This window comes from Staurois parvus, unplaced genomic scaffold, assembly GCF_062004578.1.
Source record: "Staurois parvus isolate SC_StPar_1 unplaced genomic scaffold, SC_StPar_1.0 ptg000081l, whole genome shotgun sequence".
In the NCBI taxonomy this organism is placed as follows: Eukaryota; Metazoa; Chordata; class Amphibia; order Anura; family Ranidae; genus Staurois; species Staurois parvus.
Window position 1 is genome coordinate 4,177,516 of NW_028317877.1, and position 27,791 is coordinate 4,205,306.

The 27,791-nt window shown below is 39.7% G+C and overlaps 1 protein-coding gene across 2 annotated transcripts in view; it reads right to left on the reverse strand.

Moving 5' to 3' along the window:
* Nucleotides 1–1,441: 1,441 nt before the first annotated feature.
* Nucleotides 1,442–27,791, reverse strand: part of SYNJ2 (synaptojanin 2) — a 186,122-nt gene continuing 159,772 nt past the window's right edge. For both annotated transcript variants that reach the window (XM_089669736.1, XM_089669735.1), the window contains 9 exons: nucleotides 23,358–23,576; nucleotides 20,236–20,314; nucleotides 15,490–15,658; nucleotides 14,421–14,579; nucleotides 12,398–12,529; nucleotides 11,084–11,148; nucleotides 9,251–9,359; nucleotides 8,209–8,405; nucleotides 1,442–4,787 (listed from right to left, as the gene is read on the reverse strand). In XM_089669736.1, coding sequence (XP_089525862.1) covers nucleotides 3,741–4,787; nucleotides 8,209–8,405; nucleotides 9,251–9,359; nucleotides 11,084–11,148; nucleotides 12,398–12,529; nucleotides 14,421–14,579; nucleotides 15,490–15,658; nucleotides 20,236–20,314; nucleotides 23,358–23,576 — 2,176 coding nt within the window. In that variant the 3' untranslated portion in view covers nucleotides 1,442–3,740. The remainder of the gene's footprint in view (nucleotides 4,788–8,208; nucleotides 8,406–9,250; nucleotides 9,360–11,083; nucleotides 11,149–12,397; nucleotides 12,530–14,420; nucleotides 14,580–15,489; nucleotides 15,659–20,235; nucleotides 20,315–23,357; nucleotides 23,577–27,791) is intronic.

The following is a 27,791-nucleotide window of genomic DNA, read 5'->3' on the forward strand; positions in this document are numbered from 1 at the left end:
GCAAGGACACAGGGGCCCCATGAGTTGTCAGTCCGCCCCTGCTCCTGGCGGTACTCGCACAACTGTTTCCAGGAACAAAAGATGGTTCAGGGCATTCTGTAAGTCTGACTGTCCTTGGGCTTTAAGTCTTCTGCGCATGTAAATGGAGATTAAAGCCATTCTGGAAATTTGTGTCATCACATATTCTGGGGCAGCCTTTTCAGCCATGGTTTCCAGGCACCCTAGGGCGCCTTCAAGTATCTCCAGTATAATTTACGTCCCCCACCCTTCCCTCTCTCCCCACATCCCCTACCTCCACCACAGCTCCTGTGGCAGATTCTTTAGACTGTTTATAATTGAAATGTCACGATATCTGGGCTAAAAGGACCAAAAAATATTTTGTCTGTATACCATTATGTTATGGTCTGCATAGACCTAGTACAAAGTTGTAAAAAGACTTGTACTGTTTAACCATTTTGACGCTTTTGTTTGTTTATGTGAGCACATATTCAAAAACCAAAGAAACATTGAATAAAAGAAAACTACTGTTTGTCTGCTAGAAATCCTTTCTGCTAAAACTGAAAAACCTTCTTTTTGGGCTAAAAACAATACCTCTGCTGCACTGAAATCCCAACTAGCATTGTCAGCTCTGCTTGCTGAACAATAGAACTCTACCTATCCTTCACCTCTTTCTTTCCAACTCCATTTGAAAAATTTGTCTTCCTAAACCAGCTATACAGGAATTGAAATTCGGTCAGCTCAGCAGGGAGAAATTTTGATCCATGTATGGGCACCCTGATTGACTTTTGTACAACCACCCAGTAAGGTTTTCCCTAATAATCAGTGCTACTGGCTAAAGCTGGCAACACTGATCATTGTGTTCTGACATCGGGAAAGGCTTCCTACCATGAGAACACAAAAGCACAGCAGAAGTGGTTCCACCATCCACCTCATATGTGTGGATGGGGGAATCCAATCTTTTTTTTTTAGTTTAATCCACTGGTTGAATGAAAAAGAAAATGATCAATGTATGGGCTGCTTTACTCAGCAAAACAATGCTGCTGCCATGATTCCCAAGAGCCTGCCCACACGCTATGTGTGAAGAAAGGGCTCATGTGAGATATATTTCTGGGGTTTGTCATTGTCAATAGGATCTGAGCTTATACCAGTTACCCCTGCTACAATTTTACAAGCCCTGTAAAGCCCTCACATTAAGTAATAAAAGCCTTTTTTCTACAGGAACAAGGCAAAAGAAAATATAATGTTGGACATTTTCTAAAGGTGGAGTTAGGGGTAGATGTGAGTAATGCCTGGACATGCATTTAAAAAACAAGGCAAACTGATCTGAAGCCAGTCTATGAATAGCCTGTTGTAATCCGAACCACACTGAAGCTCACTATTTTTACCAAAGCCTTAGTTGAACACTTAAGTAACTCAAAAAATATAACATACTTCACAGAGGTGTTTTTTACTTGAGTTTATTAAAAAAAGACATATCAAATGTATACCATTATAACGATAGTGCAGACAGCCAAGAGCCGCAGCAGTAAACAGAGGGCTTAGCAAACAATCAAATTGAAATTTAACAGGTAGGTAAACAGAGGTTCAGAGAAATTAATGAAATATTGATTTAGATTGATTATTCTCAGATTAAACTCTTGTTTAGATAAAATATAGTATTCCTCTAGACCATACAAACATTTTCTCCATCTTTTGTTAATACTAAACTAAAGATTACAAAATTATAACCTGTACCTGATTTTATTTTGCTTAGTTGTACTGTATTCTAAATTCTAAAATGGGATATATTTAGGCTTCGGACTATGGTTTTCAAACTTTGTCTAAAACATGGCCATTTTCTCTGGGTCCTGCTCACTCATGAGTTTTAAGAACTGGGACTGACCAAAATACAATCAGGACAGTCCAGAGATATGGAATGGGATTTCCTGATAATTTTATATAAAATAAATATATGTGGCCTTCATAATAGATATCGTAACTAAAAAAACAGCAGAGACATGCAACAGCTGGCAAGAACAAATGTTATCACTTAGTTTTTTGTGCTTCTATCAAAGTGGTTGACAAGCAAATACAAAGTGTGAGTGTAAAGAATATCTTCTACTTCGAAAAACGTAATATTGTGCATATCAACTGTAATGGTTCACAACAAAACGTTGTTTTAACAACCCCTATTAAATACAATTATAAACATATGGAAGCATGTAATGTACTGTAGGTCACAGCAAAATTACTTTCAGGTGAAAGTTACATACATAACCTCAAATGTGTGGTAATTAAAAAATACACTACAGATATCTTCCAAATACGTTTTACAAATGTTGGAATTTAAAATTACCCCCAGCTCAAACCCAAAGGGCCACAGTATAAAAGTGTCTGCATTGCTTCTGAGAATAAATCAGCTAATGCAGGTCAGAAAACAAGCAAGAAGTAATCAAATGGCTGTTTCTTACTAAAGAAACTTTAATACACAAAGCACTTAGTTTAGTGGTTACAGTTCAGTGCATGAGTACCGCAATATGTTTACAGCAAGCAAGCTCTGATTTGCAGTGTTGAAGTAGAGCTATAGGCAAAAGATTTTTTCATTTTGGAAAGAGTAAAAGAGGGTCAGTTTATTTTTTGCAAACTGTGTCCCATTGGAGAGATTTCCCTTCACTTCCTGTCCCATAGCCAAAACAAGAAGTAAGAGAAAGTCCCTGCTAATTAAGGGAATTCCTTGGGGACCCCTAGGTCACCAGAACAAGTGTCCACATTGGAAGATTTCCCCTCTATTACTTTTCAGGGGACAACTTAAAATTTGAGATTTCTTTTACTTTTGATGATAATGGTAAACAGGACAAATAGAGAAGGTGAATCTCCCTAACGGGGACACAGACAGCAATAAAAACTAAAACAGGTGTCCTAATCCCTCTCCACTCTGTCCAAAACAGAAAAAAAGAGTTTTGCCTTTAGTTATACTTTAAGCTGCTTTAGACATATAAAGGTAACTGTACACTCCTTCCACAGGACATATGATGACTTCTGATTGTTTAGGAAAGATTTTGATGGATTCATAGCACAATAGGGCAGTGTAAAAGTGCAAACAGTTGCAAATGGTAAACAGGGGCTAATGAATGAGTGGCATCTGCAACATGTACTTGACAGTCTATATGCATATCAAATGAAATGGATATTTCCAAGGTCTGATCTTCTCCCTTAGGTATGGACAGCCCACTGAACTCTGGACAAGTAGCAGAAGGTTGAATAAAAACACCACTAGAAGTTGATTATGGTATCTTCTAGGTTTGCTGATGCATGATGAGCAAGATTTCATAGCTTGGTGGTTTTATACTTGACCTGGATATGGCAAATTGTATAAAGGCTAAGCTCTAGCACTTGTTTCCTAATCGAGTGCTTACATTGCAGAAATTCAGGAAACAGGCAGATAGCTATGTTTACCTTTGGTAATTAGACTCAGGAGCCTTTTCACCCAAAATGCATATGCACGGTTTTGTGTGTTTTGAAAAATTCCTTAGCAAATAGCAATAATAACTGAAAAGTTAACAAATGCTGTATCAAATTATTTCTGCTCAGCAAGCAAAAATTAACAAGAATCAGACAGCATTTTCTCACCTGCAGAATCCGCATGGAGGTTCTCCATTTTGTCATCTGTGACCTACGCACTATTATCATAAAAAAATAACGCATACAATATAGGTCTCCCGTAGGGTATGGCCAGCATTATATTAAATACATCTTTGCATTTACCAAGGAGAATCACAACTACTCTTGAAAATAGTATTTTCACTTTTTTCCTCATCTTGGCCCATTAGCCAATTGTCCGTAAACTGTACAGAAGACATATCATCATTTGATGACTGAACTAATTTCTTATCATCAAAATCTAGAACATCTAATTCCTTAGAAGACCAGCTTCTTTGTGGCTCTAGTGGTTTAGTGTGGCTGGCAAAGTGATTACTGTCACCTTTTGTGCTTACAGTCTCAGCTAAATCCATATCTATGTCTATTAGACATCCTTCGCTATGATTGTTGTTGTTATTGGAATTTGAGGATACATCAACCTGAAGCAAACTTTTGTTGCTTTGTAACACCTGAAGGTGGAAAGCGGCAGGAGCAGACTTTTTTCTCCGTGGTGGCACTGCTGGGATAAATGAATTACATTCAGATGTGCAATTATTTTTGGTTGTTGAAAGTATCTTGTCACCTTCTTTATTTTTTACAATTTGAGAAGGCAGCATTGTCCTTGGTTTGGGTATTGGGCACATTTTAAGAGTTTCACTTGTGTCTGCAGTTTCTACTTCGTGCTCCTTTTTTGAAATCAATGCATTGGTTGAGACGTCTGCAGAGCAAGCAGTGTCCACCTGCGCCTCTGGTCTGGATGTCAAAAGAGCTGCTGAAATAGATACATTGTTCAGATCCAATTTAGGCCTGTCTTCAAGTGTGCTAATTGAAACTGTAGACTCAACATCAGTTTCTGCCTGTTTTGTAGGATGGGTTTCCATACACACCACCAATATTTCACCAGGCTGCAACAGGACAGGATCACTTATTCCTGATACCTCAATTTTTTCAACAGAAGCAGATAACATATTAAGATCTGAAAGTTTTTCTTGATCAGCCAAATTCACTGATGGCTCTGGTTTTGGTTTTGGAGGTACTCGTGGAGGAGGCCTCAAAGGTATTAAACCATCTGATGCTGCAGCATGATGTGCCAATTTTGGAGGTACTTGTGGCGAGTTCTTTTCACTTGGTGGCTTAAGTTGCTCTGTCTTCTGTTCTGGATTAAGTAGCTTTGCAAAAAGATAAAGTGTTTATGTAAATTAAAGTACTGCCAAACAACTTAAATATTTAATATGCAGAGAAAAATAGGAATTTTAGCTTTCCTGTAAATTCCATTTCTTGGTGTACAGTACAGGACTGGGATTCATAGACCATTGGTTATAAGAGCTTCCCCTAGAGCCTACCCATATAACCCTGCCATCTTCATGAGGCTCCAGTGCAAGCAATAAAAAGTAATCAAAGAACTGAGGGGGAGGGACCTGTGTCCTGTAGTATAGTCTAAGGAAATTACAGTCAAGTCAAAATTCTCATTAACTTATACAGCACAGGACTGGAATTCATAGACAATGAAATCAGGGGTGTCAGACCAGTGGCCCTCAAGCTGTTGCCAAACTACAAGTCCCATGAGGCATTGCAAGGCTGACAGTTAAAAGCATGACTCCCAAAGGCAGAGGCATGATGGGACTTGTAGTTTCACAACAGCTGGAGGGCCACCAGTTTGACACCCCTGACTTAAATAAAACTGAAGGCATAGTAACCTGGAACTGCCAACAGGCCCACAAAAACATGGGTTAAAAGAACCTAAACAACTTGAAGTGCCTTGTGGCTGAGACTTGCATCAGCTGAGGCCTAAAAGTCCACCTAGCAGAACCTGCTAAAATGCTAAATACTAAAAAGCCAAGGAGACACCAAAAGTCCTGGTGGAATGGGCTCTGATGGGAAAGGGAGGAATATTTTCCTTAAGGGTGTAAACCCTGGAAATTATTTTTCTGATCCACCTGGCAATAGTGGAGCAGAAAGCAGGGAGTCCTCTATGAAGACCTCCAGGAGGAACAAATAAGGACTCTTGTTGTGTGAAAAATGGCCATGCCTGCCAAGTAGACTCTGACAGCCCTTTCCACATCCAAACAATGTAAGGGAATTTCATTGATGTGTTACCTTGTCCTCGTACAAAATAAGAAAACGCTTTTTATAATATAGAGCTGCTAACTTGAGAAAAACGCCTACAAGATGTGATGGCAACCAAGAAGGCAACCTTAAAGGTGAGGTTTTCCAACTAATTGTCTCTAACTGGTTCAAAAGGGTGGTCTCAGAGAGCAAGGTGATACAGGAGGTTAATTTGGAGAATTTATATGAGCAACTCCCAGTAAAGAATTGTGATGAGATTGGGTTCTGAAGAAGGATGGATAAGGCAGAAACATTTGACTGTTGGGCGTATTCAGGGCCAGAGGCTGTTCAAAGCCAGACTGGAGAAAGACCAAAATACAAGTGATAACATTTTCCCTGGAGTTAAGCCTTCTGCCCGCCCACCCACCATGCAAAGAAGGCCTTTCATGTGTGATGGTAATTCCATAAGTAAGGTGGGATTAACCAAACCAGAGATAACCCTGTTCTTTAGGGTTTTTAAAGCCATGCTATTAAATCCAGTAACTGAGAAGCAGGATGGAATAGGGAGCAGTGTCATAATAGGACATAGCTCCAGGACAAGAGAACATCTATAAACCTGAGCGGTATTCTGTGTTTTCTGTAGGCCGTCTGCAGAAAACATACTATTCTGCACTTTTGTCCCAGCTCTCTTGTGCCTTTGATCCACCATTATTGGAGAGGGGCCACCAGTGGGGTACACATGGTTCAGGAGTGTGGAACAGATGGGGTTTTGTCTGTGTAGAAGGAGCCACTAAAACCCAGGCTCTGAGCAGGTTCCTGTGGCTATGTCTCTGTAGAAAATGTCCACAGGAATGCAGCAATTTACTGCATGCATTCTAGGCTGAAAAATGTGGGTGGAAACATGTAATTTGGAAGGTGTGACACAGTTACAGTACCTTATCCTTCTGAGGCTAAGATTAGATAGGATGGTAAAACCAGCAATTTACACAATAAAGTGAACAACACCCAAAACATATGTCCACTAAACCATAGAGTGTGCTAAGACCTGTGAACAGTGTTGCTTAAAGTAAGGAACTGGAGTCTGTATACAAGGAATCTTTGCCTTCCGTTACTTATGATGCTGGGTTATATACGGCCCTTCACAGTGGGAACACCCCTGAAGGGGTTTTCACAGTCTGGTAACCTTAGAAATGGACCATGGCCCTGGACCTGTATAGCACCCTGCAGCCAACTTCACATGTTGCGTTTCATTCCAAAGTAAGTGCCTAACGCAGGTTCCAGTGCCCAGAGCAAACATCACAGGCGGGCCCCATGTATCTGGAAACTGCTATTTAGCACAAGGCAATAAGCATTCAGATGTTGATATAAGATTCAGATAAAATTTAAAAAAGTCCAATAAAAAAGAAATACCCCTCCAGAGGAGAATAGGTCTATCGGGAAACTAGCAAAAAATGTAAGTCTTACAGAATGGGTGGTGCTATATTAGTACACTCTACTATATGCTGGAAGCAGCATATAACCCATGGTCTATGAAACTAGTCCTGTGTCCTGTACTGTACGATCAAGACACAATGTGCTTTTTGTATCAGCTTTATGCAAACCATACTAAAATATAATCTAGAAAACATTGATGTTCTTCATGTGTGTATACTTTTCCTGATAGATAAAAACACTAAATGTATGTATAGTCAGGCATTTTATATTGGTATTAACTGAGTGGAGAAGGCTTAAAATCCTCTCTTTAGTTTTTTGCTATGTCCCAGTTGGGATATTTCCTGTCACTTCAAGTCCTATAGAAATAAAAAGAGGCGATGGGAAATTTCTACAAAGTGAGAAGTCCCCTCTTACATCTGTCACCTAAGCAGTTTCCTCTAAAGGGTTTCCCTCTAATCCAGTTCTGGTAAGAACTTTCAAATTTTGGATTCCCCATCACTTTCTGTTCCTGTTAAAATGGTCCCCATTCCAAATAGGATAAATCTACCCAGCTAAAAAACATTTTGGCTACACCTATACATACACTTTTTACTCCAGATTAATATTTTTTCAAAATAAAAATTTCTAAATTGAACCTATGTTTTTAAAATGAAACTTGCACTAAAATGCAAGTACACAGCGCCCCTTTCCCTTGTCTAAAAACATTACATGAGCGCTGTAAAAACGAAACACCTCTGAACAAAATTAGAAAACATACCCAGCCAGGTTCCAGTAGAGAGGATGATATAAATCTATTCAGCAATCCTGGGAATGTGGAGAATCCCAAATCTCAAAACTGTCATGCGCTGTGTTAGAACAGCTTCTTGAAAGATTTGGGATATTTGATGTTCCCAAAATCTTGCCAGAAGGAATGTTACATTAACCTCACTGAGGGACACAAAAACAGCAACTGGGGATACAGTAAGTAATTATTTTCATGGGTGTTTTGTTTTTACAACATTGATGTGGCAATTTTAGATGAGGGAGTGGGCACTATGTAATCTGCTGAACTTTGCCATTTCAATATTGTTTAGAAAACACAAATACAAAATACAAGATAAGCTGACTTACAGATTCTGATTTGACTCCAGATCGTTGTAGAAGAACAGGTCTGGGACCTGGCACTTTCGGGGGAGGCCTGTGGGGTAACAATACAGTTTCTTCTTGTAAGTTTGCCTGTGGTGCTTTCACGGACATGGCTTTAGGTTCCCCTTTTGGAATACTTGGGTTGCGATGAACACTAGTTTTTAACTCCCCTTCATGTTTTTCTAAAATGGAAAAAAAAATCCTCTTATTGCTTTAAAACTCTAATGGGTATAACATACACATGACAACTTCCATACTGTAAAAATTACGTGTGTACAGGCACTTTAAGACCTCGATCACACCATGTGAAGACATGACTTTTGCTGCACGTGTTCTGCAAGGGCACAAAGAAAACAATTGTTTTCTATGTGCCCTGTTCATACCATAACACTGGCATCATGTGTGGATTTTTTGCCCAGGAATCTGCAACCTGTATGCAGTTTTTTGCGCAGAAAGAAAAAACTGATGTGACATCAACATTGTGGAGTGAACAGGGCACATAGAGAACAATTGTTTTTTGGGCCACACCCCCACAACGTTTGGAGGTCTTTAGCTATTGACTCTGCAGACAGTTGGCGACTTCTGCGCACTGTGCGCTTCAGCATGCGCTGACCCCGCTCTGTCATTTTACGTGGCCTACCACTTTGTGGCTGAGTTGCTGTTGTTCCCAGTTGCTTTCACGTTATTATAATACCACAAACAGTTGACCGTGGAATATTCAGTACCAAGGAAATTTCATGGATGGACTTATTGCACAGGTGGCAACCTATCACGGTACCACATTTGGATTCACTGAGCTCCTGAGAGTGACCCATTCTTTCACAAATGTTTGTAGAAGCAGTCTGCATGCCTAGGTGCTTGATTTTATACACCTGTGACCAGGGAGATTGGAACACCTGAATCCAATGATTTGGAGGGGTGTCCCAATACTTTTGGCAATATATATATATATATATATATATATATATATACACACATACACCAACCAATGCATTCATTTTTTAATAACAGGTCCAACAAAGCTCACCTTTTTTGGATTCCATTAACCATTTAATAGCTTCCTCCGCTTCTTGTGCATTAGTAGTTTTAATTTGTTTTACATTGTAAGGTTTGCTTATCCCAGTTTTGTCTTGAGGCTTAAAAAAACAGCATACAGTATAATTACAATGAGATGTAAATTGCATGAAATCGATTATCTTACCTATGGCCATCTCAAACTCACATTTCTAACTTTCAAATCAAGCTTTTATCAAAATCTTTGAAAATTTACATCATTTTCATATACATGGATCAGGAGTTTTTATTTTGTACTGTCATAGAACATTAACTCACAAGGTCTTTCCTTTTTTGTTTTTAAATAGATTAACAGAAATAGACTCTTATGTCAATGAAAAAGCCAATCTCCACAAAGTAGATAAACTTAAAGAGAACCAGGCAATCAGACTGTGAGGATCTGAATATTCAAAGCACAATCATTTTATTTTATTTTAATATATTATAATTCTTCAGATCCTCTGTGTTCTTGTATTGGAGATATTCCCTTATTTGCTATCCCTGTGAAACTTTGCCATACCCCTAAACACAGTACAACCTGTGCTGTTGGATTATCCTTATTCTGAGAAACATCTAGCTTTATCTGTGTTAGGCCATGATAACGGTTTGCAAAACCATGCTGGCTCTATATGTGAAACGTAGGGAAAAAAAAAAAATCACATTAAGAAATTAGTGAAAAAAAGGGAGCTAATGCACTTGTGGATGTAACAAATATTTCCAATAATCAATTGCAGCAGTCCTAAATTGTAAACTTAATATCACAAACTAATAAATAAATATCCATATGGACCATGCATAATAAGTACACAAATCTGCATAAATAGTATAAAGTAATAAACAGAATAAAATAATTCAGGTCCAATAAGTAAAAAATTGGTGCAGAGTGCTGATATTCTTGATTGTGAACTCCTTTTACAATACAACAGGTGCTCCACTGTGCTCAGAATAGTGCTGACATGGACTGACCATCATCCAAATCCAATGACCAACTATCTCTAGGATGGTCGTTCGCGCTTTTGGGACTATCCCAGTAAGACAGTGTTGCTAATGGGAACCACTTATTCCTCCAATTGAGCTCTATCAATCACCAGCTCTCTCTTCTCCTCTATAGGCTCCACAGGAAACTGGCTATTCCCCAGCCTCTAGCATGACCCGGAAGTGATGTCAGAAAAGGGCCCACATTAAGAAATTATTATTTATTGAAAAATAGATTACAGGGCCATTGAGTAGTGAATTTAATGGATTATTTATGGAGAACAGGAATATTGTTAAGCATCACTTTAAAGTGGTAGTAAACTCTTGTTTTATATTTTTACCTACAGGCAAGCTTATAATAAAGCTTATCTATAGGTAAAATGATTATCTCCTAAATGTGCACCGTTTAGGAGATATTCTACAGAGCAGCAGCCGGTGACATCACTGGTGCATGCACTCTGAAGGAACGGCATACCCGTGCCATGGCTGAGACTCCCTCACGCATGTCATTGGCAGTTTGGCCATTCAAGCAGCTGCAATCTGGGAACCTGGAAGGAAGACCAGGTGAAGATGGAAGCGCCTACAGCGGTGACAGCGTGCCGCTGGAGGGCTTTGTTCTAAGGTAAGTCTTTCATAATGTGCTAGTAAATAAACACTACTATGAGAAATCTGACTATATTTACACCCATAAGTTATTACTGCAATATAACTCTTGCTTCTTTAAGGCCCTAACATGAACCTAAAAAAAAACAGAGATTCTTTGCCATTATTGAATTGTGGGCATAGTATGTGTAAAACTGAAAACTTGACAAGTACAAAGGTTTAGACTTACAGGATGCTGGGGAGCTCCAGGAAGAAGCTTCAATGGTTGTGAAATGGTCATTGGAATGTTACTTTCTGTAAAACATTAATTTAAATTTAATTGTTTAGATATAACACAGAACATTCAAAATAGGCTGTATATTCTTGATAAAGAACCTCAGCACAGTGTTTTTACTCTGACCAGGAGAACCAGGACAACAGTGCTGGGTCGGTGCAGCTTTGTGCACCAACTGGCTTCCTACTTTGGCCAGCACCACAAGCAATCACTAGGACAACACAGTTTTATAAGTTTAGCTGGTGCTTTGCTTGGTGTTCAATGTGTCCACATGCTGGCAGCCAGACTCTCCAGGGCCTCCAAGCATTTTCAAAGGAAACTGCAACTCCGTGCTGCTTGTTCCTCCTATGATCTTCAGAGTATCCTGCTCCTGTGATCCTTGTACTCTCCATCCTGTATCCTCTGTACCTGTGACCCAGTGCACTCCAGCCTGCATTCTGCTTCTGTGACCCCTGTATACTTCAGCTTAAATCTTGCTCCTGTGGCTGCTGTATACTTTAGGGTGCATCCTGCCTTTGTGACCCCTGTGTATTCCAGCCTGCATCCTACGCCTGTGACCCTGCTAATTTCATCCTGCAGTCTGTTCCTGTACTCCATAGACTCAAGCCTGCATCCAGTGTCTCCCTGTAATTCCATGCACTCCAGTCAGTTTACTCTAACACCATGCAAGTAAGACTCCGCTTCCTATGTTCTGATGTTTCCAACACCCCTGCCTGCTTAAGACTGTACCCACTCCTGCTTTCATTGTTCAGGAGCACCTGTGTAACAAACAACTATTTCCTATATACCTGCAAACAGTTCCCAGTAGTTGCCTGCTCCTGTGAGTCAGAAGGCACAATGTGGAAGTGGTCAACACTACCCCTTGCGTTGTGCTCTGGTAAAGACCAGATGGCTCCTTAGATTCCATGCCTTGACCCTTCTAAGTGCTCTCACCTTTGCTAAATGTGCAAGCATGCTGAGTCCTAGTTCTTTTTGTACCACCCATGCTTCTTTGAGACTCTATTGGTGCCCTGTGTCTCCTCCTTTGCCCACACCACCTCCAAGCCCCAGCTGCTATAACCAAATCCTGGTTAGCCAGTATGCCCCCCCCCAGTGGGAACAGACTCCCATCTGTGACAATTTACTGGTTCCTTGAATGAAAAATGTTAATGGTTTGGTATGATATAGCATTTGAGCCATTCATACAACAGTGCAATATTGTTCTCTAACAACCTTCAATGATTCTGCATACCATTAAATTTGAATATATATAGCTATAGGTCCTCTTACTTGGAGGGGGTGGTCTTTGTGGTGGGCGTGTACGAGGCCGGTTAGGCACAGACAGTGATCTGTTTGGAGACCGGGAACGTACTTCCCCAGCATCTTCAAGTTCTTTCTTTAGTGCCAGCAAATCTGCATCATCTGGAAATAAAATATATTTACAAAACACAATTTAGAATTAAATTATAACAGATGTAATAAAGGTATTAGTTCCAAAAATTATACATAGCTGACTTAAACCAGCATAGACGGATCGAAATTCGAACAGTTCATCAGGAACCAGCTGAATTTCGATCCATCTATGGGCAGGCTGGTTGTACTGAAGTCGAGCTATCAATTGACTTCAGTACAACTAGCCAGTAGAGTTTTTTTTGTGTGATCACTGGTGATGGCTATAGCCGTATATCTGTGGTTGAAGAAAAGAAAATTGCATAATGTATGGCTAGCCTTAGAAACCTATGCACCTAACATAGAAGTTGTTTATGCAAGATACATATCATCTATGTTTTCCAAATACAGAATGGTTTCTCATTATATGGAATTATATTCTGAGTAACTAAGGAGTTAAAGGCCTCTATTGCATAAGTGAGTTTTCATGCCAAAACACAAAATGCTGCTCTCCTATGATTTTCAGAGACCGATTTTTATTATTCTGCAATATAGTAATGTTACAGAAAAACATCTGTATAGTTGAACCATAACAGTCTTGAGTTTCATTCACTGAAATCTCTACATGAAATATGCATAGAAATACTGCCTCTCATTGGAACCACAATCTTATATATTATTATTATTATTATACAGTATTTATATAGCGCCAAAGGGTTTGCTCAGCGCTGTACAATAGCAAGGGGGACAGAACATGAGACAAGAGAGAAACAATACATATATCTTCAGTGGTGATAAGCTAGATATAAATAATATAATTATATAATAAACTAACTTTTGTTTTAGAATTATTGATAACTAAATGTGACAGACCCAACTGGGACAGAGGCTTTGGAGGGGACTAGGGGCTAGCTTTCTACCCACTGAATATGACCCATGGAGGAGACCAGGGATTTTGTCTGCTTCTCCCGGTCAGAGCATGGAAAATAGCTCAGTCCTGATCCCATGGAGAGCAGATAATGCTCTAATGATGGATAACAACGTGATGAATGCTAAGAAAGAGGCTTGCATTAATTATCTGAATAAAGACAATAAAGCTTCCCTTCTGGAGTGGATGGAAAGGTGTAATATTAATCTTGAACAGGTTAATGGTCAGAGGAAATATGGGGGTCCTCCTGCAGACTGAGTTGGAGAAGCTCCTCCATTTGGGATATAAATATTTAACAACAATCTCGCTCAGGAAATATATGAAGATAAATTCATTTCACTTTTTCAGACTACTGGAACATTGCACGAGTTTTGTCTTATGGTGACTTTTCTAGTGAACAGATTATACAAGTGAAGGCAAACACCTGAAAGACAGCATGTATAATGTACTTTTTTATATCCAGGGGTGTGGACTTGTTGCTGGACTGTCTGGGGTGGGCTCCTGGCTGGCCTGGGTGTTGATTAGCTTACTGTTAATTAGATAACTGTTTATTAAGGTAACTGTTAGCTGCTAGTTGTTCATTAGATGTACTGATGATATTACTGTTTAAAGTTTGCATTGTTTAGAATAATGTGATCAAACTCTTATCTGATTTTGTGTGGTATAAATTCTGTGTGAAATTTCAATAAAGTACAGTTCCTGTTTGCATCTAAGCTAGTGTTGTCTAGTTCTTGGGTGCAATTCCCAGCTATAATACCTTGTTCCTGTGTTCAAGCAGTGGGGAAGCAGCTCTCTAGCAGACGCACCCAGGCGGGGTGCCAAGCGGTCCATCACACTAATCTTACATTCATTATAGTCATGGCTAGGTTTTATACATTTTGTTCAAATGCTACAAGTTTAGTTTTACAATAACAGTCTACAATTGTAAACGGCAACAATGTCCTACATTTCATGGAGGGAAATAAATATCACAACAGCCCTTTGCTTTGCTTCTACCTTTAAATGAGTGAGGTTTCTTAGGACTCATATAAGAAGCTTTAGTTGATGTACATGTTGCAAGCAGCTGTTCATTCCCCATGCCATCACTTGCTGCTGACCTGTCAGTTATTAGATACTGAGGCATAACATCATCAGAGTCATCTTCCAAAATATCACCTGTAGAAATTTAAAGATGCTTTCAGCTATATAGCAGGCATTTTATAACATAGAATCCAAACAAAACAGAAGCAGTGTTGCCAACCCCCCAAAGCATTTTTTTGTGACAGAGCACATTTTTTACGGACAACCTGAAACATGATGTGAAAAAGACAATCAATATTTGAACAGTATAAACACAATATGATACATATAACATTTGACTAGTTTACACTTACAAATGTCAACGCAGCATGACAAAATGATCAGCCCCTGAAATTTAAAGACAGTTGTAAAAATCACTAATTTTTACAAACGGTCAGTAAATTTACTGATGGTTGGCAACTCTAAACAGAAGGCAGTTATTGCGTTTTAAATCTGCCTAGCAACAAGAAGAATAAAAATTAAAAAAACGCATAAAAAAAAGCAACAAAAACACGACAAAAGCAAGTGCAAAAATGCAATACAGAAACGGCTCAAACTCAACCTTCTAAGGTGTGAACCTAGCCTTAGTAAATAAATCGCTGTGCGTCTTACACTTCAGCATGTTGCTGCTATGGCCAACTAGTTTCTCTGTTAACATATATTCTACCTAGCCAGTCTCTGTGCTCCCTTGCTAATCCCCAGTCTTGCCATGTCTGGGTTTTGCTAGGACATAGCAAGCATATATGTTGATCTTATTTGTAGTATTTTTTAGCATCATCTACACTTAAAACTGTGTAAATGACTGCTCTCTGGCTGTTACACATAATATTTAAAAATAATGTTCACTTAATGTGTGTCTAAATTTCATACACAATTTATAAATATGGTTCCTATACACAACAGGAAAATAATCTAGCCTCTGGTGTCTAAGAAGCTGAATAGCACTGTCTTAAAACACTCGGTAAAGGTTAAACATTAAAGCATATGTAAGCAATTCTCTTTTTACCTTCTGATTCATAGTCCAGACTGGAAAAATCAAACGTTTCCTCGAGAAGACAGGAGTTGGCATTGGGTGACAATAATACTACACTGTCTCTATTCCGAGCAATTTCTTCCTGCAGACCCTGCAACCAATCTTCTGTCTTTGGCCTTATTTTTACTGTTTTGCCATTCACCTGTAAGAAAGAGGATTCATTTTGTCAAGTAAATTAAGGTCCTGGTGCCTAAGGGCCAGTTCACACTACATTCGTTTCAGTTGCTTTTTATTCTGCATCCAAAATGCACAGAAAGTAAGTTATATGGTTGGCAGTGTCATAGTTTACATTAGTGTTTGCAGTTCCAGTATGTTCCGGTTGCAGAAATAAAAGTAGAACAGGCTGCATTTTTCCTGCACAGAACTGTACTGGAACGCAGTAAAACACAGAAAAAATGCACCAAAATGCACCAAAAATGCACATGTCCCTAATTAAATTGAAGAAAAAGAGAGGGGAAAAACAAACTGGAAAGCATCAAAAACGCACCAGAATGAGTCAAACGCATAAAAAACGCACATGCAGAACGCATCTGAAAGGCGTTTCTAGGGTGTGAACCAGACCTAAAGGATAACTCTGTTTCATGGGGAAAAATACTGCAACTTAAAAAAGAAAAAAAAATTATATAACAATTGCTACACAAGCCATGTTGTAATTTACTGTTATTAAAACTGACCTTTTCTGCAGCTGCTGTTATTTTCTGTAAATTCAATACAACCTTTCCTGCTTGTGTGATTGGCTAATCAAATTTTAGGGACCCACAACAACAGAAATGTCAGTTTTAATGAGATACTCCCCAAGAGTTAAATACTTCTGAAAGGATGCAGACCTTGCAGCTCTTCTCATTAGAACACCAAGAGTGCACCAGATGATTATAATGAACCACTCCATCCCGTTCAGAATCAGTTTGCAAATGACAAGTCCCTAATACCACTATGGGGCAAGGAAACTAAGGTTGCCTTCAAGGCTGTCCTTTAACCTCCTTGGCGGTCTGATTCTTTCCGATTTTTTGTACTGAAAGCGGTACCATTTTTTTGCATTGAAATATGTAGTTTTTTATTGTAGGCTGTAATTTTTAGGAATAACTCACTGAAATCTGTACGAACAAGAGTCTAGTAAACATTCCAGATATGATAAAACTTGAAACACGAAATCATAAATTATAATTTAATAAATAATCATAAAAAATAATAATATAATAATAAATTTAATTCAATAATATAATCAAACCAAAAACACTGAAATTTGAAATACAGAGGCAAATTTGCACATCGCTGAGCTCAGTCGCAGAATCGTTTTCAGTGTCTGATGATGAATTTCCCCACGTATCATCACTCAATTCTGCAAGTGGTTCTGATTTACTATCGCTGTTCTCTAGCTGGTCTAAAACCGCTTTTGACGTAAAGGGACGCTTTTTGGACGCCATGGACTTTTCTAAGTTTCCAGGCAGAAAGAACAGTCAAAATGCAGGCAGGGCACAGGACAAAGCAGTAGGGACAAAATGTATGTGAAATGCATTGAAACAGCAATGACAGCAAAAAGGACATATTTAAAAAATTTCAAACTTGCTGCCGGTTCCAGCGCCCGTACGTCCCGACGTCACAGGGACCGGAACACGGAAGCCGGATGCTGGCATCGGCCGGAGGAGATGGCCGGGGACGCTGCAGGGGACACATCGCGGGAGCGAAGGAGAAGGTAAGTGCTGCAGGGACTCCCTATGCAGCGCCACATGGTACGCCCGAGTGTAGCTCGGGGTTACCGCTCTTGGTACTCAAATTTTACCCCGAGCCACACCTGGGAAAACCGCTAAGGCGGTTAAAGTTCTGATTGAGCAGAGGTGATAAATGTTTTCCTAGTCCAAAGCAATGGACATCTTCACTTGTCTTTACAGGTTTGCCAAGTGCATTTATTTAACACAGTTAAAGTGTGTCTAAAGCAAAAACCCTTTTTAGTTTTGGCGGGAGTACAAAATTATTTATGCCCCCTCTGAAGCTGCGTTCACACTTGAGCATTTAGTAGCTCGAAGCCTGAAGCTCCAAAAAAAAGCTCAAACTTAAAAATAATCAATTGTCCTCTCTGGTGCCTGTTCACACCTGATCCCATGAATAGGCACCATAGAGAACAATTGATTTTTTAAGTTTGAGCGGTTTTGGAGCTTCAAGCTTCAAGCTACTAAATGTTCAAGTGTGAATGCAGCCTAAGCTTTCTTTTTGCTCTCTGTGCCCTGTTGAAAAATTTGTCCTCAATTCCTGTCCCAGAGACGCAACTAGAAATAAGAGGAAATCTCTCTAATCCTAGGTTCACACCTAAGACTTTTCTGCAGCATTTTGCAGAAACGCACTACAGACCATTTAACATGATTTCCTATGGGACAGGTTCACATCTCTGCGTTTTTACCCGATGCGTTTTTTGGAAAGGGTCAGGGACTTTTTTAACGCAAAAATGTTGCATTTTTGGTTCTATAGACTTCAATGAGAATGTGGCAGAAAAGCATGTATTGGGTTTTTGCTGAGTTTTGCCTCGTTTTTTGATGCGTTTTGCATTTAAAATATGCTTAGCAACAAGAAAAAAAACATAACCCCCCCCTCGCAAAACACATCAAAAACCTGGCAAAAATGCAACGCAATACGCAATGCAGAAACGCATCAAACGCAACTTGCATAGGCATGAACCTAGACTAATGCAGTTTTCACCGGAACACATGTTCCCATCAGAAGATTTCACTCACCTTCTGGTATAATTATAATATTTTGGATTTCCTATCACTTTCATTATTGCAGACAATTGTTACCAGGACAAATAGAAAGGGTTTATCTCCCATGTGGGGACAAGAGTAACAGTAAAAACTGACAGGGGTTTAAAAACTTCCTAATTTGTTCAAATAATTTGACAAAGGTCTGCATTGAAATGCACTTTAACCTCCCTGGAGGTATTCCCGAGTGTAGCTCGGGGTAAAGTTTCAGCACCACAAGCGGTGACCCCGAGCTACACTTGGGAATACCCTGCAGCGTTGCTCCAGGATCTCTTCTGCACTTACCTTGTCCTGCGCTCCCGCGATGTCCCTCCTGCAGTGTCCCCGGCAATGTAATCCGGCCGATGCCGGCATCCGTCTTCCGGGTTCCGTTCCCTGTGACGTCAGGACGTACGGGGACAGAACGGCAGGAAATTTAAAAATGTCAAAAAGTGACATTCACTAAATACACTAAAATCACATAGTAAAACATTACTGTATCAAACCATTTCACATACATTTTGTCCCTAGTGCTCTGTCCTGTGCCCTGCCTGCATTTTTACTGTTCTTTTTGCCTGGAAACTGAGAAATGTCCATGGCGTCCAAAAAGCGTCCCTTTATGTCAAAATCAGTTTTAGACCAGCTAGAGAACAGCGATAGTAAATTAGAACCACTTGCAGAATTGAGTGATGATTCGTGTGGAAATTCGTCATCAGACACTGAAAACGATTTTGTGACTTTGCTCAGTGATGTGCGAACTTGGCGCTATATTTCAAATTTCAGTGTTTTTGGTTTGATTATATTATTGAATTAAATTTATTATTATATTATTATTTATTTATGATTATTTGTTAAATTATAATTTACGATTTCGGGTTTCAAATTTTAACATACCCGGGATGTTTACTAGACTCTTGTTCGGACAGATTTCAGTGAGTTATTCCTAAAAATTACAGGCCTACAATAAAAAAACTATATATTTTACATTGCGCACAGAAATACTGACCTAATCAGACCGCTAGGGAGGCTACAAAGTACCAATAATTCTGTCAGTTTAGGATACATAATTTTAAAAATGATTATAGTGAAATCTATTTGTGCATTGAAATAGCACATCTCTGTTTAGAAATTCTTCCTATAGGAAGAGTCTGTATACTCTTGAGTAAAAGTTTGGAATGAGTTTACTTTGTGAATATCGCACGTTTACATAAATAAAGCAGACAACAAGATGCTGAAATTTAGCTTTTAATACTGTGAATTGCAATGCCTGTGTAGTTCTTTTAAAATAGCTTGGTACACTGGAACAAAACTGAAACTAAAAAGTCAGGCATAAAAAATTCCATGTTACTTTGGTTTGTTTGGTAGACACTGTGACTCAAAAAAACTAATTTAAGGGTCCTTTCACATGAGCATTCCGTTTTTTTTCTTGAGTTCAGTAACATTTTTTCAAAGAAAAAACAGATGAGTTTACATTCATTTTTTCATCTGTTTACATCTGTTTTTTCATCTGTTTACATCTGTTTTTTCATCTGTTTTTCATCCGTTTTCATCTGTTTTTCATCCGCTTAGATCCGTTTACATCTGTTTTTCATCCATTTACATCCTTTTTTCATCCGTTTACATCTGTTTTTCATCCGTTTACATCCTTTTCATCTGTTTACATCCTTTTCATCTGTTTACATCAGTTTTTGGTCAGTTTACATTCATTTACATCTGTTTTTTATCGTTCTGGGTTTTTTTGCGGAAAAAAAATAGGTTTTTCTTCCGTTCAAAAAAACGGATGTTAACGGATGTAAAAAGATGTTCATCCGTTTACATCCGCAAGTCCATGGAAATACATGGGGGTCCGTTCTTCATCCGTAAACGGACAGATGAAAAACGGATTACGGAACACCCGTGTGAAAGGGGCCTAAATTGAAACAGACCAAATTTTCTACAGTTATTTTGGTATTAATGCATACTGTTAATTGATAGAAATTTGTCTGTTTACCTTTAAACCATCAAGATCAAGAACACTTAAAGCTGTCCTGCTGTCTGCAAATGTGATCATCATTTGTCCCCCAATCACCCTAGGAATAAAAACAATAAGGTGTGTAATCACAATATACAAAAACGCCCTTTTCAACATCCCTTACAGTAGAACTATAGGCAAAACATTTTTTTTGGAGTAAGGGAAGGTTATAACCCCTGTCAAATTCATTTTTGCCATCTGTGGCAGTCCTACAGCCCAAACAGGGGGTGAGGGAAAATCCCTACAAATTAAGAGAATTTCTTGGGGACCCCCTGGTCACCAGAACTAGTGTACCCATTAGAAAATTTCCCATCTATTACTGGGGACAACCCAAAATTTTGGGGTTTCTTTTACTTTCACTTTTGATGATATTGGGAAACAGGACAAATAGAAAGGGTGAATCTCCTTAACTGGGGAACAGACAGTAACAAAAACTGACAGGTGTTCTAATCCGGATCCATGCTATCCAAAACCAAAAGGTTTTGCCTTTAGTTATACTTTAAAATGATTTTATTGAGCCTGAAAACAGCCTAAAATGTGTAGATGCAGGTACAGTAGCCATATACATTATTTCACATTCTACATTACTGATTTTAATAAATGGAGTCATTTGGTTTTATATTTTTATTCAAGTGTTTAATCAGAAAAATCAAGCAAACAACCACACAATACTCTGTGCCAGTGTGGGGACCATCAGCTTGGATGCCATTGATATGCCTTCTACTCCTCATGATTCTGCCAGTATTTAGATTTTAGTGTACTGATGATATATTTGAAGTAACTGTAAAAGAGAAGTATTTGTCCTACCATCTGTAGATAGACTCTATTGGTCATACCTGATCACTAGTACCATCAAACCAGTAAGTATAAGACAACACCGACCTGATAAAAGGAAAAAGAGTAGTGGGAGACAGCTAGTTCAGATAATCTACAGTGCCTTGAAAAAGTATTCATACCCCTTGACATTTTCCACATTTTGTCATGTTACAACCAAAAACGTAAATGTATTTTATTGAGGTTTTAAGTGATAGACCAACACAAAGTGGCACATAATTGTGAAGTGGAAAGAAAATGATAAATGGTTTTCAAAATGGTTTACAAATAAATATCTGAAAAGTGTGGCGTGCATTTGTATTCAGCCCCCCGAGTCAATACTTTGTAGAACCACCTTTCACTGCAATTACAGATGTAAGGCTTTTTGGGGATGTCTCTACCAGCTTTGCACATCGAGAGAGTGAAATGTTTGCCCATTCTTCTTTGCAAAATAGCTCAAGCTCTGTCAGATTGGATGGAGAGTGTCTGTGAACAGCAATTTTCATGTCTTGCCACAGATTCTCAATTGGATTTAGGTCTGAACTTTGACTGGGCCATTCTAACACATGAATATGCATTGATCTAAACCATTCCACCGTAGATCTGGCTGTATGTTTAGGGTCATTTTCCTGCGGGAAGGTGAACCTCTGCCTCAGTCTCAAGTCTTTTGCAGACAGGTTTTCTTCTAACATTGCCCTGTATTTGGCTCCATCCATCTTCCCATCAGCTCTGACCAGCTTCCCTGTCGCTGCTGAAGAAAAGCATCCCCACACCATGATGCTGCCACCACCATGCTTCACAGTGGGGATGGTGTGATCAGGGTGATGTGCAGTGTTCGTTTTCCGCCACACATAGCGTGTTGCTTTTATGCCAAAAAGTTCAATTTTGGTCTCATCTGACCAGAGCACCTTCTTCCACGTTTTCTGTGTCCCCCACATGGCTTCTCGCAGACTGCAAATGGGATTTCTTATGGCTTTCTTTTAACAATGGCTTTCTTCTTGCCACTCTTCCATAAAGGCCAGAATTGTGGAATGCACAATAATAGTTGTCCTGCGGACAGATTCTCCTACCTGATCTGTGGATCTCTGTAGCTCCTCCAGTGTTACCATTGGCTGACTAATGCTCTCCTTACCTACCTGTCAGTTTAGGTGGACAGCCATGTCTTGGCAGATTTACAGTTGTGCCATACTCTTTCCATTTTTGGATGATGGAATGAAAAGGGCTCCGTGAGATGTTCAAAGCTTGGGACATTTATTTATAGCCTAACCCTGCTTTAAACTTCTCCGTAACTTTATCCCTGACCTGTCTGATGTGTTCCTTGGCCTTCTTGATTCTGTTTGTTCACTAATGTTTTCTAAAAAACCTCTGAGGGCTTCACAGAACAGCTGTATTTCTACTGAGATTAAATTACACACAAGTAGACTCTATTTATTAATTAGGTGACTTCTGAAGGCAATTGGTTCCATTAGATTTTAGCTACAGGTATTAAAGTAAAGGGGGCTGATACAAATGCACACCACACTTTTCAGATATTTGTAAAAAAAATTTGAAAACTATTGATAATTTTTCTTCCACTTCACAATTATGTGCCACTTTGTGTTTGTCTATCATATAAAATCCCAACAAAATACATTTATGTTTTTGGTTATAACATGACAAAATATGGAAAATTTCAAGGGGTATGAATTCTTTTTCAAGGCACTGTAGATAACCAGCGTTAGTATGCTACAGTGGATATACAAAGTCTACACACCCCTGTTGAAATGTCAGGTTTCTGTGATGTAAAAAAATGAGGCACTGTAGATTATCTGAACTAGCAGTCTCCCATTACCCTTTTTCCTTTTATTAGGTCGGTGTTAATGTCTTATGCTTACTGGTTTGATGGCACTAGTGATCAGGTATGACCAATAGAGTCATGAATACTTTTTCAAGGCACTGTATTGAGTTATTGATGAAGTAAGATGACAGTATTGTCCTTAGACTGGGCTAGCAATTATTTTTTCTGCTTTGGAAAAGGAGAATGTCAATTGAAATTGGAGATCTACTTTAAATTTTTGGAAGGTTCAGTGTATGGAATTCCCTGGCACAGTTCTCTTTTCCATTTCTAAATAATGGAACATTTAAAGGGAAATTTTATTTGTTTTTGGTTAACTTTGCTTTTTGAAACAATATTTCATTTTTTTTTCTTTAATTGCATTTTTCCAAATACACATTTAATAAAGGGTGCTTCCATGTTTCAGTGTGTGAAATGCTTTTATTTGTGGTCCCCCCCCCTTTCTCTAACTTACCGTACAAGTATAACAGTGCCGTAACTCTGAAATGTCTGTACAAGCTCTGTACTAACGTCTTCAGGGAACTCTGCTTTGTCCTCAGGTGTTGGTGAGTCAATGTGAACCTCCACAGTGGCATCTAGAGGTCCCTGAGAAGAGGATATTTCCTGAAATACTCTGTCTCTGGAATTTACATCGACCTCCTGAACTTCCACTTCCACAATCGCTAGCACAGGTCTGCGAAACAATGATTGCATAAAGGTTACAAACTCCAGTTGAATAGCTATTGTTCTATATAACATAACAATATCAAATACATGTCTGGGCTAGTATTACCCCGTTTGCACCATTAATTCTGTCTTTTCTACTCACAAACATGTAAAGCTACATACGTTATAAAGAAACGGAATCAATTCAAGACCTCTGCCAAATAAAGCTGTTCTCGTGAACCTATAATACTGTTCATATGAAGTGCATGAACATTGTTCTCATTGCCAGCACCTCTCTTCAGAAGGTAGGAGGCGCAGCAGATCTGGATGGACGACTTTTCACGTTAATAAGCAGGTGATTGGTTGCGAGGACACAGGGCAGTCCAAGCAACCAATCACTGTCTTTAATGTGAAAGGTTGTGCAATTTCTGTCCTTGTTCCATACCTGCTGCACCTCCTGCCCTGCTGTGTAAGGTAGGACAGTGAAGGGGGGCACTGGGATGTATAGGGGGGGGGGACTGGTATGTTACGTGGAGAGTGATGTAAAGGGGAGAACTGTGATATAAAGAGATGTACAGGTGGCGGTGCAATATGAAGGGAGGACTGTGATATAAAGAGATGTACAGGTGGCGGTGCAATATGAAGGGAGGACTGTGATAAAAAGAGATGTACAGGTGGCGGTGCAATATGAAGGGAGGACAGTGATATAAAGAGATGTACAGGTGGTGGTGCAATATGAAGGGAGGATTGTGATATAAGGAGATGTACAGGTGGCGGTGCAATATGAAGGGAGGACTGTGATATAAAGAGATGTACAGGTGGCGGTGCAATATGAAGGGAGGACTGTGATATAAGGAGATGTACAGGTGGCGGTGCAATATGAAGGGAGGACTGTGATATAAGGAGATGTACAGGTGGCGGTGCAATATGAAGGGAGGACTGTGATATAAGGAGATGTACAGGTGGCGGTGCAATATGAAGGGAGGACTGTGATATAAAGAGATGTACAGGTGGCGGTGCAATATGAAGGGAGGACTGTGATATAAAGAGATGTACAGGTGGCGGTGCAATATGAAGGGAGGACAGTGATATAAAGAGATGTACAGGTGGCGGTGCAATATGAAGGGAGGACTGTGATATAAGGAGATGTACAGGTGGCGGTGCAATATGAAGGGAGGACTGTGATATAAGGGGCAACGGGCAGAAGTCTGTGATATGAAAAGGGGACTGGGGTGTAAGAGGCAGGGAAGACTTTGATATGAAGGGAGAACTGTGATGTAAGGGAGGGGGGGATGGGACTTTGATGTGAAGAGATCTGTGGTGTATGGTGGGGGGGGGGACTGTGATGTGAAAGGGGGGATCTGTGAGGTAAGGCGGAGGAGGCTGTGATGTAAGGGTGAGGGGGACTGTGTAAGGAAGGGAGGACTGTGATGTGAAGGGGACTGTAGTGTAGAGGGGGAAGAATGGGGCCCGTGATGTGATGGGGGCATGAAGACACCCATGCAAAAGTGGAAGAGGGGATTGTAATATATAGGGTGGTCTGTGATATGAAGGGAGCACTGTGGTATAAGGGGCGATGGGCGGGGGTCTGTGACATGAAGGGGGACTGGGATGTAAGGGGCAGGGGGAAATTTGATATGAAGGGAGGATTGTGTTGTAAGGGCGGGGGGGGGGGGGACTTTGATGTAAACTCGACTGTGGTGTATGGTGAGATTGTGATGTGAAGGGGAGGGGGTCTGTGATGTAAGGTGTAGGAGGCTGTGATGTAGGGAGGGCTTTGATTTGGAGAGAGTACTGTAAAGGGGGGGGGGGTCGTGATGTGGAGGGGTTTGGTGAAAAGGGGACTGAGGACAGCAATGTAAAGGGGGGACTGTGATGTGGTGATGTGAAAGGGACACAGATGTAAAAGGAAGGGGGGGCTGTAATGAGAAGGGAGGACTGTGGACACTGATGAAGAGCTTATTCACACTTATGCAAAGACCTGTGTTTTTCTGCACTGGAAAACACAGGTTTCTGAAACGGCATATACAGCAATGGAGCCCTTGCATTCTGAGCATTGCAGTGCAGAAAAATGCATACTGTATACATTTTTCTACAATGGACCAAACCTCATGAGAAGGCTCCAAGTACTGTCCATTTCTAAGCACTGCATCCAAGCTGCAGTGCATAGAAATCAATGAAATGTAATTTTCACAATAAAGTTGAAAGAAAAAAAAAAAAACAGTGTAACACACTTAAACACACACTGCACCACCACTTCCAGGGTGTCACACACACTGCACCACCACTTCCAGGGTGTCACACACACTGCACCACCACTTCCAGGGTGTCACACACACTGCACCACCACTTCCAGGGTGTCACACACACTGCACCACCACTTCCAGGGCGTCACACACACTGCACCACCACTTCCAGGGTGTCACACACACTGCACCACCACTTCCAGGGTGTTACACTGGTAGGTGCCCGCAGAATAAAATGCAGCATTTTACCATGAGGATCAGGGTGAACAAGCCCAAAAGGAGGGAAGGACTGTGAAGTGAAGGCTGTGATGTGAAGTCATAGCACAAACATGAGATCCGGACTTCTGCTGGACGAAGATTTTACTGACCAGATCTCTGTGAACATGAATTCAATACCCCAGCTATAAAGTAATTTGGCAAGAATTGTTGAATCTAAAAAGGTATAAGTGAGAGAAATTTCTCATGGCATTGTTTTCTCAGGGAGTAACCATTGCATTGAGATGTGTGATAGGCCCCTTTCACACGGGCGTTCCGTTGTTTTCATCAGTTCAGCCATGTTTAAAAAAAAAAAAAAAAAAATGGATCAGTTTACATCTGTTTTTCATCAGTTTACATCCATTTTTTCATCAGTTTACATTTGTTTTTTCATCAGTTTACATCCGTTTTTTCATCAGTTTACATCCGCTTTTCATCAGTTTACATCTGGTTTTTCATCCGTTTTTGTCTGCTACATCCATTTTCATCTGTTTTTTGTCCGTTCCGTTTTTTCATCAGTTTACATCCATTTTTTTCATCAGTTTACATCCGCTTTTCATCAGTTTACATCCATTTTTTCATCAGTTTACATCCGGTTTTCATCAGTTTACATCAGTTTTTTCATCAGCTTACATCAGTTTTTTCATCAGTTTACATCTGCTTTTCATCAGTTTACATCCGTTTTTTCATCAGTTTACATCTGCTTTTCATTAGTTTACATCTGTTTTTTCATCCACTTTTGTCTGCTGCATCTATTTGCATTCGTTTTTTGGCCGTTCCTTTTTTTTCTTTTTTCTTTAGTGGAAGAAAGATAAGGTTTTCTTCTGTTCAAAAAAAACGGATGTTATCGGATACGCTAGTCCATAGAAATGCATGAGTGTCCGTTTTTCATCCGTAAATGGACAGATGAAAAATGGACATACAGAACGCCCATCTGAAAGAGGCCTTATTGTTAAGTGCAGGAGCTCCCCTGTGTATCACCCATCACTGGTTACATAAAACCCATTGAAAAGAGTAACTATTGGTACATGAACTCGCCACCTGGTGACGAATACCAGGAGAGATGGTGCAGCTAATGACACTCTACTGGTGTAAAGCACTTGGTGCACATTGTGCTACAGTTGCAAGAAAAAGTATGTGAACCCCTTGGGATTACGTGGAGTTTTGCATGAATTGGGCATAAAATGTGCTCTGAACGTCATCTAAGTCACAACAATAGAAGAACACAGTCTGCTGAACATAATACTACACAAACATTAGATGTTGCCATGGTTTAATTGCACATAACATGTAAACATTCACAGTGCAGGGAGGAAAAAGTATGTGAATCTTTGGACTTAATAACTGGTTGACCCTCCTTTGGCAGCAATAACCTCAACCAAACGTTTCCTGTAGTTGCAGATCAGACCTGCACAACGATCTGGAGTAATTTTGGAAAACTCCTCTTCACAAAACGGTTTCAGTGTAGCAATATTCTTGGGATGTCTGGTGTGAATCGCTCTCTTAAGGTCATGCCACAGCATTTCAATCGGGTTGAGGTCAGGACTCTACAGACGCAGTATTGTCAACATGAACATCAGCAAGTCATTTCTAGTTTGAAACATCTACAGCCTATCAATGTATTAATACATTTTATTCAAAAATAATCTTGATATACTGCAAAAACAGGAAAACAATACAATATTTTTGGTGTTCTATAGCTGATATTTAGAAAGAAAAACTCCCAGCACTTGCATGTGCAC